At 39.8% G+C, this 15,015-nt stretch overlaps 2 protein-coding genes across 4 annotated transcripts; one reads left to right on the forward strand and one right to left on the reverse strand.

The window, feature by feature from the left end:
- Nucleotides 1–214: 214 nt before the first annotated feature.
- Nucleotides 215–9,524, forward strand: hnrnpa3 (heterogeneous nuclear ribonucleoprotein A3). Of its 3 annotated transcripts, XR_013502672.1 has the most exons (12): nt 215–309; nt 1,086–1,208; nt 1,342–1,488; nt 1,570–1,780; nt 1,876–1,965; nt 2,098–2,169; nt 3,659–3,706; nt 3,911–4,057; nt 4,189–4,305; nt 4,399–4,469; nt 5,895–5,964; nt 7,159–9,524. XR_013502672.1 is itself a non-coding variant. In XM_078261925.1 (11 exons), the coding sequence occupies exons 1-10, from the start codon at nt 304–306 to the stop codon at nt 4,452–4,454; spliced, it is 1,017 nt and encodes a 338-aa protein (XP_078118051.1). In that variant the 5' UTR covers nt 215–303; the 3' UTR covers nt 4,455–4,469; nt 5,895–6,870. The 3 variants fall into 3 exon arrangements, 2 of the variants coding, with proteins under 2 accessions (XP_078118051.1, XP_078118050.1); XM_078261925.1 differs by lacking the exon at nt 7,159–9,524 and having other exon boundaries at nt 5,895–6,870; XM_078261924.1 differs by lacking the exons at nt 5,895–5,964; nt 7,159–9,524 and adding an exon at nt 4,571–5,233.
- On the reverse strand, nt 7,976–15,015 carry nfe2l2a (nfe2 like bZIP transcription factor 2a). The gene is made up of 5 exons (XM_078261923.1): nt 14,831–15,015; nt 11,327–11,593; nt 10,966–11,058; nt 10,647–10,853; nt 7,976–9,627 (listed from the first exon to the last, which is right to left on the reverse strand). The coding sequence occupies exons 1-5, from the start codon at nt 14,867–14,869 to the stop codon at nt 8,362–8,364; spliced, it is 1,872 nt and encodes a 623-aa protein (XP_078118049.1). The 5' UTR covers nt 14,870–15,015; the 3' UTR covers nt 7,976–8,361.

Genomic DNA, 15,015 nt, shown 5'->3' on the forward strand with positions numbered 1-15,015 from the left:
GTATTGATTGTTCTGTCAAGACGTGTCTGTTCAACCAGTAGATGGCGCAAACAATCTTTTTCTTTTAATTGCACAAAGCTATACAGAAACATGGACAAAGTGAGCAAACAAAACTTTACATATTAAGAAGAAACAATTCTTAATTTACATATAATTTGCATGATTGTATGCATTTATAGCCATTGTAGTTTTTGATTTATAATCATAGGATTAATCCAGGAGGACGGACTGCGGAGTGACAACAACCAGACTGGTTTCCTGTTCACGTGACCCACTCAGATCTCCGGCCGTGACATCTGCAAAATGGAGGTGAAGTGTTCGCAAATATTGCAAATTAAATATGGTTATTTGTAAAATGCAGTTAAGCTATGGTAACTCGTTTACGTAATTGTAACATTGACGAGGGAATGCACGGTGTTATATTGAAATGTGTAGCTTCTCTGGCGCTTTAACGTTGCTCAGGATTCAGCGCTATCTACGGTAGACGGTAGCTAACGCTGCAGCTAAACTAAAATAAGCTAATGGTTGTCAAAATTACAGTAGGGTAATTTAACACTTAGGCGGTGTTACCACCGGAGTGCTCCGTGTTGCTAGCTACTGTTTCAGTTGGCTATTAAATGAACATTGTTGTTTGGTTTCTTTAACCAACATTACTCGTTATAGCTGATAGATAAACGGAGGCATGGTAACAACGCATTGCTAACCCTGCAGCAGTAGTGATGTAAGCTAACGTTAGCTGGCCGCTCAAGCTAACTCCTAGACTCCTTAGACTGGCTAACGTTCATTTGTATATTACTTAATAATTTAGCCATGACATGTTTTGTTTGTGCACCGTGGTTATTTGACAGCTTAATTTTACACGTTGAAGTTTAACACTAACGTCAGCTTATTCTGTCGCTACAATGGGTAACGTTAACGATACGGCCTAGTATCAACACTGGCAACGTTATATTTGCAGATATTTGTGCATGTATTCATCTGTAGGATCATATTAACGTTATATAACAATGCTGTAGTTTCTTCAACTAGTTTCCTGTAACACTATTTACAGCTGCAATTATATTTTTCTTGTTATGCTTTAATAGGACCGTGAAGCTAAAGAACCCGAGCAGCTCAGAAAGCTGTTTATTGGAGGTCTGAGCTTTGAAACCACGGAGGAGAGTTTACGGGCCCATTTTGAACAATGGGGAACTCTTACGGACTGTGTGGTACGTATTTTCAGTGTAATTTGTGGCAAAATATGCCCTTAGATAATAATAAACAATACAATGAGTTATAAACATATCTACAGTCCAGTTAAACTGTTTTCACTACCGTTGTGTATCGTTTTGTTGTTTCTAGGTGATGAGGGACCCCAACAACAAGAGATCAAGAGGGTTTGGCTTTGTGACATACGCTGCTGTAGAGGAAGTCGACGAAGCCATGAAAGCAAGGCCTCATAAAGTTGATGGCCGAGTTGTTGAACCCAAGAGGGCAGTGTCCAGAGAGGTAAACAAATTCCAGACCAGAAGGCAGATACTACAGCAATGTTAATGTTTGGTGTTTGATTATCGATACACTCTGTTTCAGGACTCCAATAAACCAGGCGCCCATCTGACGGTGAAGAAGATCTTTGTTGGTGGTATTAAGGAGGACACTGAGGAGTACCACATTCGGGAGCATTTTGAGAAATATGGAAAGATTGAGTGCATTGACATCATGGAGGAACGCTCCACTGGGAAGAAGAGAGGATTCTGCTTTGTCTCCTTTGATGATCATGACACTGTAGACAAAATTGTTGGTATGTGGATGTTGAGACTTCAGAGTTTATGAGGGTGTTGGTAAACATTAAGCAATAATATGTAAGTGTATTGTTTCTTCTCGTTTTTCTTACAGCCCAGAAATTCCACACAATCAACTTCCACAATTGTGAGGTCAGAAAAGCTCTCTCAAAACAGGAAATGAGTGCTATATCCACTACCAGGGGTAAGCACACCATCAATTAGAAAGTAAAGTTATACTTGCTTACCATTGAGATAAATATATATATATACTGTTTGCAGCTGACAGTTCATTTATGTTGTAAACAGCTATAAAATGACACCTTTTACATATCAGGCAGGAGTGGAGGATCTGGAAACTTCATGGGGAGAGGTAGTAATTTCGGAGGTGGTGGCAACTTCGGTCGAGGTGAGTAGTATTTGCATGCCAGATGAAAGTGCCTCTGGCATTAATCACACTAATGCAGGTATTTTATTGTGATGTTTACATGTTGGTAGGGGTTGCAGAATTTAAGTTTCGCATCCACACTGACACACTAAAGAAAGTAAAAATGGTTGTTTCTGTTCTTACGGATTTTTTTATTTATTTATTTATTAAATGTCGACAAACTAAATGGTGCATGCCCATAACCGTCTGGTGAAATCAGTTACTCAGCTTGGTCTAGGCAGGGTGAAGCTCAGTTCTGTCGCCTCCAACTCTCTGTAAGCACTTTGTTTTAGCTCTGCTAAACCCACAATTAAGGAGTTCTGTTGTCAGACATGCAGTTTTCCGACAACAGACTGATTTATAAGTGACTGAACATGTAAGATGATCAGTCATATTGACATGCAAAATAAGTGTCAGAGGTGACAGAAACATGTCTTTCTTACATTGCAGTTAAGCAGAAATGTTTGTCAATTGACCCTTCGCTAAGCCCCGCCCTCCTTAGTTACTGTTGCTACGCCTGACAAGCTTTCGTGCGTCTATTACAGTGCATGCACCGGTGTCAGACATTCCCAAGGAGATAATTAGTAATTTTTGGCGAACAGGTGAAATATCTGAGAGAGCAAGACAAAAGGGACTGCAGTATGCATTCGAGGGATATATCCACGATGTAATATGCAACCGATTAGAGAATAATATCATCAAAATTGAAGCTAAAGCCTATAGGTCCCAGCGCAAGCAGCAGCCACCTCATACGCTGACCATTCAAATGGGAAACACACAAATTGAGGAACAGCTATGTTCATGCACAGCAGGGTAAGTGAAATTTGAAAATAATCTAATAATTATAAGTCAAACAGCTTATCCATAAATCTTGCGGAATAAACACAAGACATTAGCCTGACCGCTTTGCAATGATGAAATTCTTCTGCTTATATTTTTAGCGATTAACAAAATGCTGAAATATATTTTAAAGTATGTCAGTGAGCCTCCGTCTTGCCTTTAATCATCTTATTTTACATTCAAATATATGCATTATGAACAAAGAACCGTCATTATTTCCAAGCAACGCTGTGCTTGCTAGCTAACATTAGCGTGTTCTTGCCTTGGAGCAAACGTAGGTGTTTTTGTTAATCTTGTCGACAGTTAGTTGTGAATGGGGCCTCCCACACTGCTTGATCCACGCCTGCCATTTCTCCCCCTGGGTTTTAGGTTTCGGGAAGGGAAAAGATTCCACCACCCCGTCCAAACTTTTAGGATACCGGGTATCAGATTTGCACAATCCATACGCACAATGCTTCGGCATGTTTCCCTTGCTCGAGAGCTTGACAGACCTCCCGTGCCTAGTTACGGTTGCTAAGCCACGATTGGCCTGTGACGGTTTTCGGGTGTGGCTTAGCGAAGGCTCAATTGTCACAGTCACGACAAATTGGTCACAGTTTTAGTGCATAATATGTTTTACTCTGTTTTTTAGGTGGCTATGGTGGAGGACGAGGCGGTTATGGCGATGATTTTGACAATGGTGAGTTCTGGTAAAGATTTACTCTAAGAAGTGTAAAATATTTAAATTCAATAATGAGTTTAATATCCTTGCTCACTTACATAACAACTGTGTTTTGTCTTTGAACATTTTGAACCAACAGTGTTAATACCACTCATGCCTCGTTCATGTCACAGTTATGAATAAGGTTATGTTGTATGTTTGCTTTTTTTTTCACTGTTATAGGTCCAGGAGGAAATTATGGTGGAGGACCAGGTTATGGAGGGGGTCGAGGGGGCTATGGAGGTGGTGGTGGTGGTGGTCCAGGGTATGGCAACCAGGGTGGTGGATTTGGTGGCAGCTGTGATGGAGGTTACGGAGGCAATGACGGAGGTAAAAAAAAAAAAAAAAAATGATTGACTCCAGAATTTTGATAAACTAAGTGCTAGATGTTTTATGCATGGAAAACATTCTCTACTAAACACCTGAAATCAAGACTTACCTTAAAATTGATATGTCTTCAGGATATGGAGGAGGTGGAAATTACAACGACTTTGGAAATTATGGTGGACAGCAGTCCAACTATGGGCCCATGAAGGGAAACAACTTTGGGGGTAGAAACTCTGGTGGACCCTATGGCGGTGAGTTTTATCATTCAAAACCCAATGCTATAACATCATTTCTCCTGGAGAGAGTATCTAAGTTATTTTGCGTTGACGTTTCCTTAACTACAGGTGGCTACAGCTCTGGTGGTGGTGGCGGAGGTGGCTATGGCTCACGGCGATATTAATTATTTCATGTTTTGGTAAGTTGCATTCAGTTCCACACCACCCTCGTAGCACAGTACAGAGTGAGCCCATGAAAGTGCAGAATAACTATTTGTTCTATCCTGTATCCATTCAACAGGCTTCAGTTCTTAGCAGGAGAGGCGAGGAGGTGAGCAAAGGAATTGTCAGGAAAGCTGCAGGTTACTTTGAGGCAGTCATCTGAAAGCATTAGAGGAACACAAAAGTCAGACATTACTGCAGCTAAATTGGAGAAGTTTATGGAAGAAGGACTGTATACACAAGACATGAGTGCAGATGATACTCTTCCCTAATTGTGATAGATGTGTCCCAACCAAGCTATTTTCCTTTTGTGTGTCTGAAGTGTGTGTATTGTGCCTATGGTATCAGGGGTAAAGAGTATTTTTTTGTTTTTGTTTATCTGAAGTCAGTTCTTAATTTTTTTTTCTTCTTTTTTATATGGGTTAGTTTTCTGCTGGCCAATGAATCTTTTGTCTTTTAACCTGGTTTTTGTCATATAGCATAGTTCTATCAGGCCCTCAGATGAGCTAGAATTACTCATTTCTTTTCTTTCTGAAGTTATTATGATTGCTCAATTGCAAGTGTCAAGTGTATTTTGATTTTGTATGTGAAGCACAGTATGTAAATCCTTCGTAGTACCAGTGTCAACAAATATATGCAGTCTGGATTAGAATTAAGGGAATCCCTCACTCACTTCTAGATTGTTCGAATATTTTGATTAGAAGAAAAAGACCGAATAAAATTGTGTAGTAAAGTAACACAAGGTTCAGTGCGTCATTGGTTCAGAATCAAATGAGTTATTCATTTATCTGTTGCCTGCACATTGTGACTGTGAAGTTTAGCAAATCAGCCTGTCCACAACTGTCTCCTCTTAGTATTATTTAGGACGTCTGTTCGTAAAATAGTGTAAATACTGTATTTACTTGTACAAGGGTCAATGACGAGGGAGTTGTGGGTAGTCCTAGGGCAGGGGGCCCATACACCACCTATGCCAGAGTTAAGCGAGTATGATTATAACGGCCACGAGCACCTGCAGTTGGGCCCTCAGCATCGCTAGTGTGGAAGATTGCAGATGACTGTCAGACAGGACGTCTTCAGCCCCAGCACAGTGGACCAGTCAGCATTTTGAGAGAGAAGGGAGAAGGCAGCATCGAGCACCACGCCCATGGAGGAAGCTTGCAGTGTCGTTCCTGGTAGTGAGCATCTATCTCTTTCAAGGCTAGCTAAACCCTCAAGCAACTGGTGCTAGCGAAGAAAGACTAGTTCCTGGACACATTGGAGATCCTGTTAAGTCAGAGATACTGCAGTTTTACCCGCAAATGCTAGATTTCAGACATTAACAAGAAAAGGGAGTGAGTATTTCACAAAAAAGCTGACTTAAGAAGATGGAGCAGGTAAGAGTAACTACTTTGCTTGATTTGCAGATGTGGAAAGAGGCATTCTCTTCTTGCTGAAAATCTGTAAAGACCTGATAACATGGAAGGTTCTGGATGGGTAAGACTTTTCAAAATATTATCCAAGGCTACTTATATTGTAATCTAACAGTGCACATGGTGATTATACAAGGTGCAGGGGTTCCTTTAAGGTAAAAAGCAGTAGTAGTATTGCTCCACTTTGATCGGAATCCTGAAAAAGCCTGCGACCTTCACCACACATCTTGGAATACCCTCAAGGCAAAATATGTTTCCATGTTTTATTACCTTTGCTATCAGTCAGATAGTCCTGATAAAGTTGATTGTGATGAAATACCCTTGGGGAAACAACAAATGATCATGCTTGGGAAAGATGAACAGTATTTACACTCACTTTATTAGGCACACCTATACAATTTATTACAATTCAAGAAAGCAGATCTTACATAAATTCTGCCTTTACAAAGTTCAGCTTTTGTTGACATTGTCGGAAATGTATAAATTCAATTACAAGTTTATTACTGAGGTCACAGTTAAAGTTCTAATGTTTTGTCCTCTACACACATGATGGGGACAGAACACTTGTTAACATAATGTAGTCTAGTTACACCACTACTAAGTATAACCTCAGTATTAAAACATGGAATTACCACCTTAATGTCAGTGTCAAAACAAAGAACACTATTGGCATCATAAAAGTGGACTTTCTTTTTAAAATGTTATAGCACTAATAAAAAATTTAAAGTAGAATTGATGGCAAAACAGTTGTATTAGATTGTACATGTGTACCTAATAAAGTGGCCACTGAGTGTATATACTAATGCCAAGCTGTGAAAATTAAAAGTATGGAAATCAGGTCCTTGCCAGTCTGTGTAAATAAGCACGACAATGTTAACATAATAGAAAAGCTTTTGTAGGTAACTTGATTACTACAAAAGGCAGGCCATATACAGTAAGTATAATGTAAAAAATAGTCAATTTAAAAAAACGTGTAATCAGCAACATGAAACATCTAACAAGCCTCATGTCAAATCCTCTGCATTAATCACAGGGGCATCTCCCCCCAAAAAACTGATTTATGATTTATTAAACAATTTTACGTGGCAGTCAAATGAACATACAGAAACATGGGCAAACTGTATCAACAGAGAGGAACTGTGGTCAACAGTCCAACAGTGTTATGACAGAGTATACACAAATACTCATAGTTGTCTAATCAGTCTAAAAATAAAGAACAATGCCTGCTGATGGTTTTTTTTTTTTTTTTTTTAATCAGTTCAAGGAGAGGAATGTAGAACAACCAACTCAATTACAGACTAAAGCTGTGCTTGGCATAAGGACGCCAGTGTCAATAAACTATGTTGGCCTAACAGTAAGATATGTTAAGTGTTACTTGTGCTTTTAAATAAAAATATTTTTCATGACTTGAGTGTTTAATTTCTGAAAGCAAAATGCTGAGCTGTGAATGTTTATGTTTGTAAAAATACAACTGTTCTCAATGTGAAAAGGTTTGATTTACAGATGTCCTTGAGTCTCAAACCGGTTTAGTTTGCCACACCCCCTCGGAAGTTTGTGGTGAGAGCAGAAACTGGGCTGGTTGATCAAAGGTAGTGTTTGTGTGTGAAAGTGTACTTAGAGAACATACTGATTGCGTAGGGCTTTACCTTTTTGAATATGCTTTCCTGGGTTGGACCATTGAGAAGTTGTCATGCATGGTATACACTGAACATGCTCTACTGTAGTTTGACAATTGTGCTCTTTGTTGTGTAACATAAGAATCCAGTGGGTGTGATTTCTTTTGTGACAGGAGTTTTTCAGTATTCAAAGATTTAGGGTACTGTACAAACAAGCTGGCTCTAATAAAAAGCAAGCAGTTTGTAAAAGTTTTTTAAGCCAGTAACTCTTTAGTGTCAGTACAATATTCCTTTTATTTGCTTATTTGTGAGCCCTTTGGTAGAGCCTTCAAGTCCAGAACCGATTTGAACATGTGGTAAGTTATGTAATCATTCCTTAGACTATATATCCATCTGGCATCAATCTGGTGCAGGCCATAGTACACCACACAATGTTCTTTCAGAAAATAGGAGGCTGCATAGCTATAGGAATACTTTATTGAAAAGCACAGAAGTCAAAGTTTTATAAAAGAACATGGGCAGCAAATCATAAAGGGACAGTTATAAAACATGAGTAACGATGATTGAAACATTAGCTTACAGAAATATAATATATACAATATATACACATACAGTAACGGTTGTATCAATCTCAAAAGCAAGTAATGTTTATATTTACAAACAATATTGGCTAAAGAATCTGTTTAAGGTATCCGAGTACAAAAGAAGTAAAATATCAAAAATATTACAACATTCAAGAGAAGTGAGCAAAAAACTATACAATAGTTATGCTGAGCTACTAATGCTTTAAAGCTGAACAACTACAAAGTTATTGCATAGTATTACTATGATAATGCAGTACCATATTACAAAGGAGATAAGACACTGTCTTCGCTCTTGATGAAAGTCTTTTTGATGCGAGGAACTAAGAAGACATTGCCGTCAGTTGACTGCTGGAGGGAGTAGTCGGAGGGGGAGTAGGAATTGCCCTTCTCATCTCTCAACATGCTGAAGACCTCCAGGTACAAGCTGTTGAGTTGCTGCTTCATTTCCTTCAGGTTTGTGATGTTTTGGCTCTTCTCCTCCAGCAGACGTGCCTTCTCATCCTTCAGTGAGTCCAGGTTGCTCTCCAGACCCACTATGTTCTCCATCTTGCGTTTTCGGCAGTTCTGGGCAGCTACCTTGTTCTTGCCGCGGCGGCGTATGTCTCGGACCAGGGCCAGCTGGGCCTCGTTCAGTTGGTGCTTCGACATCATCTCATTGAAGTCATCAACAGGCAGATTGATAATCATGTCAACAGTGAAAGGGATTTTGAGGGCCTTAGCCCTCTGCCCGTCTCTGGAGAGACGCACTTCCGAGCGTTTCTTCTGCTTGTCTTTGGTGAAGGGGGCGTTGTTGTGGCCGTTCTCCTCAGCCGGGTCCGTCTTGTGTTGTTTGGGTTTCTTTTCCTGCTGCTGTTGTGGCTGCCCCATTTGTGCAGATAAAGGAATTGCCCGCTGAAGATCATCAGGTTGGAAATTGAGTAAGAACATCTCTGAGTAGTCAGATTCTACACTTCCAGGATTGTGGTCCATCTCTTCCATGTCTGAATCGCTGTAACCAAAGGACTCATCTCCATACAAAGACTTCCCAGGTGAACTAGCGTTTGGACTTATGTTTGAAGAGATTCCTGAATCTGAGTCTGGCAATTCTGCTGTCAGATTCTCTTTGCTTTTGTCAAATGCATCTCTAGCTGAGAGGCTGTAAATGTCCACTGGTGTGAAAGGAAGCTTGTTTGGGATATCTGACATGGCGTTACTTTCATTTCCTTCAAGGCCATGTTGACCACTGCTCTCTTCAAGAATGGCATTGGGATAAAATATGTCACAGAAACTTTCTGCAGGGAATTTATCATTTAACTGAGGAGCCTTTGCCTTCATCGGGCTGAGATTGTCTGGTGGGACTATACTGGGAACAGAGACATCAAATGTATTCATAAACTCTGCAGGACAAACATTTAAACTGTTTGGTTCCCTGTCTGTGAGATTGGTCATGGGGTAAAAAGTGTAGTTTGGATCCTGCTCTTCAGGGCTGTTTGGAAGAGGATAAGTTGTGGTCTCAAGTGTGTCCTCCATTTGCATGCTCAGGCATTGCTAGAAAAAAAGGTAAAGAACCATTTAAGTAAATACAATCAACATATTACAGTAGAAGTTCCAAAAGAGAGTGAATATAAAAATGTCAACATGTTTGTGTTGTTGTGGATGCATGTATGTTATGTGCTCATTCATAAACCTACAGTTTCTTCCAAAACATCATCTGTGGCACAGTGTGATGACTGACATAAAAAGATACATAATTTTTTTATTATTATTATATTCCCTAAACAATAAGGTTTCAATCCTGGAGCTTTTAGCCATGCAGTTGTTCAAAGTGACTGGTATTTCACTGACAACTGCTGGTAGAGCTGGGTGTAGCGTAAGGTAGCCAACTGTAATTTCTAAGACCAACTACATATCCAGATGTTAAAATAGATCAAGTATCCATACAAATAAAAATAAAATACCAATATCCCAGCTTGCTGTTGCTGAGAACATTATCTTCACAAAGCAGCTTACTGAAGCAACATTTCACACACTAAACACAGAACCCCTTTTTTTCTACAATGTAAAGTCTTATCAGCAGCTTGCCAAAGCAACTAATGCAATTCTATGTAAGCTGTACGGTTAGGATTGTAGTGCAGTCCACAGTGATAAGTCAAGGCAACAAATGTGCAACAGCAGTGGTGAGCACACTGCTCCACCCATCAGCTAATGCAAATATGAGCTGCTTTGAAACAAAACTGAAAAAAGTAAAAGTTTCTCTGAACAACATGTCTTCTTCTGCTAGATCAAGCTGGTGGCTATTAATCATATAAACGGCATCACATCTTCAACACCTACCTCCCCAAATTTAAATTTTTTTTTTTTTTTAAATAGGTCTTAACAATGAAACTTTATCACAGTGGAATGAGTCAGGTGCACCTGTCTCACATGTATGACACCCCATTCTCACAGAGGAACAAAAATGTGTTTGACCTCTACTGCCAGACTCCTGTCCGTTGAAGCATTCTTTGGGTATTTGTTCCACAATGCAAAACACCCCACCATTGAGGCGGCAAATCCGTGTATTATACCTGCAGCTCAGGGAGGGACAAAAGCTCCATCCAGGCCTGCTCCAAATCTAGGGACATCCTCTGTGGTGGTGGTGGTGGTGGTGTTGATGGTGTTGATGGTGTTGGTAGTAGTGAACCTGGGGAGAGGGTGGCCAGTGGCAGAGCTGGCCGCTCAGGGGGCATTATGGGTGCTGAAACAACAGTTGTGTCCAGGCAAACTGAGGTGTTCTGTCAGACAAACCCAAGAATATGTATTTCATACAACTGAAAGTCATGTTAAAGGCTTCAAGCTATGATAATTCAATAATATTAAGTAGTAGTAATAATTCAATGTTCTTACCTCAGTTTCCTCTACAGGAAACGTCTCTGCCAGAAGTTGCAAACATTCATCAAATGACATGGCATCACCGTTCTCTTCTGTGAAGCTGACATTCTGCAAGAAAGGTAAAAGTACAACCTTACCACCTAGCATCCTTTGTGGCACACCATCTTTTAAAAATAGCACATCATTTTATATTAGAACTTATGTCTCAGTGGAGTAGTTTCTAGAGCATAATACACCGATGCAAAACTACAGACCCACCTGTGTTTCTGTAATTTGCAGGATCAGTGGTTACCTAGCTACGACATAGCCGCAGCCTATCAAATGAGGTGGGAGTAGTCCACCTCTGACATGAGTAATGATGGCCATGGGAATGTACCTGTGTAACCTCTAGAGGTGCGACAGCCGACTGCAGTGGGGCGCTGGGTGGTGGGCGCGGTATGTACTCTCCCGTTTCCTCGTCGAGCTCTAGCTGTGCCAGCAGGGCCTTCTCCTGCTCCAGGACCAGATGCTGCCTCTTCTCTTCTTCCAGCTCCCGCTGCCTCCGCAGCTCATGTTCTTTCTGACGATGGTTGTAGTCATAAACTTCACGCCTGGCGCCGAGATCAATGTCCTGCTTCCACAGTATGTCAATCAGCTCCATGTCCTATAAAGAAAACCACAGATCAGTTTAGAGAGCTGTGAGCCATGCTGTCCTGCAGTGAGAATGTGAGCAGCATTGGAGCAAGGAAGAGCGTGCCCTGCTGTGAAGAGTGGCAGCAGCACCCGCCACACCCTGTCCCTCAGTATCTGTTCACTGACAACAACACTGGCACTAAAGTCAAGGGGGAGAAGCCGCATGAATAATAAATGTACTTCTCTCTTTCCCGTGTTGCCACCACACGCCAGCATAAGACACGTATCCTCACTTGATACTCTTTCCAAGGGAAGTGTTCATTACCCATCTGATTACACTGAGGTGTGAATTCATTTGTCTCATTCAAACTCACAAAGGACACACTCTAAATCAATTATTGCATAATTGACTTCATGTTACAGTTTCGGTCTCTAAAAGTTAAATCCTAAACATTATTTCATATTATAAAGACAACAACAACTATACACGTACCTTTAACTTCCTGTTTTTATAAATGAAAACAGGAAGTTAAAGGTACATATATAGCTGTTTTTTTAATTGGTACCACGGCGCTTGTAGAATATTATTTCCTTTTCACATGATAGAACAGTAATATTCCTTAAAAGGTGTTATAACCAAATGAAAGAGGGTATATTTGGCTGTAGATCTGTTGCTGGGTGGAATTGCAGACCTTGTTTCGTTGTTTTCCTTCCTGTTATGTCTTCAAGTAAATAACTACAACGATTGATAACAGACCTCAGCGTGTTCTGTCCCATCACTGCACAAATTATGTTGTCCTACATTTCTTATTTACACATTAAGTTAAGTGCTGCTGACAATACAGAATGTTTAGAAACAGCGTACTAACAACTGTGAGGATATTTTAATACAGATTCCTGTAGATTTCCACTCACAGGCTGAATGTTATTTTCCTTTTTAAACAAGAATGTCTAAAGATAAACTGTGCTGCCCTCTTCTTTGGGTCTTTTACACAGAAATGATTTACGGAAGGAAACCATTTCACAAGGCCCAGGGATGTTGCATAAACCCAAGACACTGGTTCACAAGAAACTTGTCTGGGCATGTGACTTGTTTGTTCCTCAGATCTGCATAAACAGAACTTATGGGAAAGGCTTCTTAATGCTTGCAGTCAGTCATATGGCCAAAACACACACAGCCAGGAGGAACCCAAGAGGGAACTGAAGGTAAAGAAAGTACAAAGAAGAATAAAGAGGATGTAAAGCTGAGGAGAAGATTCTGTATAAGAATGTTTCTACTTTGATTGTTTTTTATTCAAAGAAAATGGGGTGTGTGGTAAATATCCATAAACTCGTCAGAATCAGAAAATGATTTATTGCCAAGTAACACATACAAAGAATTTGCCTTGGTGGATGGCGCATACATAAACATATTAAAAGTAAATAAATACAAAAAACAAATGTGTACAATATAGCTGTTTAAACAATAATAATAGCAAACAAGCACCTATATATATTCTAAAACATTGTTTTTCTGACTACAGCTGTGGCACTGCAAAAAGAAGGACCAACTAACTTTCTTTGACTCAATGTTGCATCAGAAGCATGACCACTGAAGGATTACACGTCACTAAGGCTGCCTGCTATGAACCATAAGCACAGAGTGAGAGGTGAGCACACAACCAGGCATTATGGCTTCTGCAGGAATGAGGAAGTAGCCTTAAATGTCTAAGTGGGGCGTCTGGTCATCCGTGTTTTCCAAACTAATAAACCACACTCTTGTCTGTTTGTCACACCTTATAATCATACCTGACAAGTCATACGAGTCCTTTAAGAAATAATTCCATGTCTAAAAAAAGTTCTGTCGCCCAAGTAGGGACAGTACAATCAGCCCCTTTCACTGATTAATCACACTCTTATATAATGTCACTGAACCAAACTCACTTTACCAATCATAGCTCATATTCTGTATTAGTGCCAAATAGATTGTGTTAATGTGAGGGTGTGTAAAATCAGGTTACTATCGGCATGGTATCAGTATGTGCCTGTGCATGACCTGGATTGGCACCAGAACAAGGAAACTGGCTCATAAAATGACTCAGATTTCCCAGTCCTCTCTGCCACATAATACACAGCTGTACAAGCCAAACAACATCCCTTTAGCTAATATGCTGGCAAAATATGCAGAACAGAGACACACAACTCCCAATTCCCAGAAAACATATTAAACACAACTAGACATTTTGAAAACAAACCAAACTAATAGCTAATGGCCCTGTCTGATTTAACAGTCCCTGTGGCTATCAAACTGGGTGATATAGGAGTAATACTGAAGTGTGTGTGCTTTCAGTATGAGTTGTTCATTTACCTATTTTCAGCTTAAAACAAGGGCCTCAAAGGGGACCTGACTCCAGTGGTTTATTACAGCTTCTTTCATCACAACTTGCTGTACATCCTTGACCGAGGATAATAAAACACAGCGACACATGTTCCAAAACAGCCCTTTTGGACCTCATCATTCAACCGTGTACTTTCACTGACCCTTACTTATGACAGGTTTAACCAAACACAAAAAATATAAGGCATATAACACATGAGAAATACCTTGTTTTGTTTATATATATATATATATATATATATATATATATATATATATATATATATATATATATATATATATATATATAAACAAAACAAGGTTAGACTGAGGGGTATGTGTTTGTTTTTTACAATTTAAAATACACTGTAACAACAAGAGACAAAAGTAAAGAAATCATCCACGCATGTCTATTTCAGATATGGGATATCACATGCTTGGAGGAAGAAGGGGGCGGGGGAGGAAGGAGTCAGTTACGAGAATACAGCTCATGAGCCTCTTACTAAACTTGTCAAAATTTATTAAATATTTAATTGTATTCAAAGTAACAGCATGAACACTAAGATATCAGCCTGGTTTTTAATAAGATTGTATTTCCTGTCGAGGATACACGTCACTAGGAATGACTTGCAAAAGTGAAAGCTGTACGGAGAACAACCTTAATATCTCACAGAGATATGAGCCCGGCTCACGGTGTATTTTGTATGATCTTTCCCACGTTTGAGCTGTTATTTCTACATAATGACCTCTTAACTACGCCATAACCAGCTTGTCACTGCGTTATGATGATTGAATTTGCTATTGTAAACATTAAAAAGTTTACCTGGACGCCTCTGTCTCTCTATCAGATCAGCAGAAAAGGAAGTTAGCAGTCAACGTCTAGTGATTACTTTTAATAAATTCTCTATTTACCTGTTGAACGGAATGCATCACCTCCATTTCCATTATCATGGAGATCTGTATGGCGATAAAGAAACTCCTATTGATTGATAAATATGTAAGTTATTCCTTCAGATGGCAGATTAAAATGGCGAGCGGTCCGAAGCCGATAGAGTCCGTCGCAGCAGCTGAGCCGAGCGAAACATTGCTTCCTTAAA

The sequence above is a fragment of the Sander vitreus genome, chromosome 11 (assembly GCF_031162955.1).
Source record: "Sander vitreus isolate 19-12246 chromosome 11, sanVit1, whole genome shotgun sequence".
Taxonomy (NCBI): Eukaryota; Metazoa; Chordata; class Actinopteri; order Perciformes; family Percidae; genus Sander; species Sander vitreus.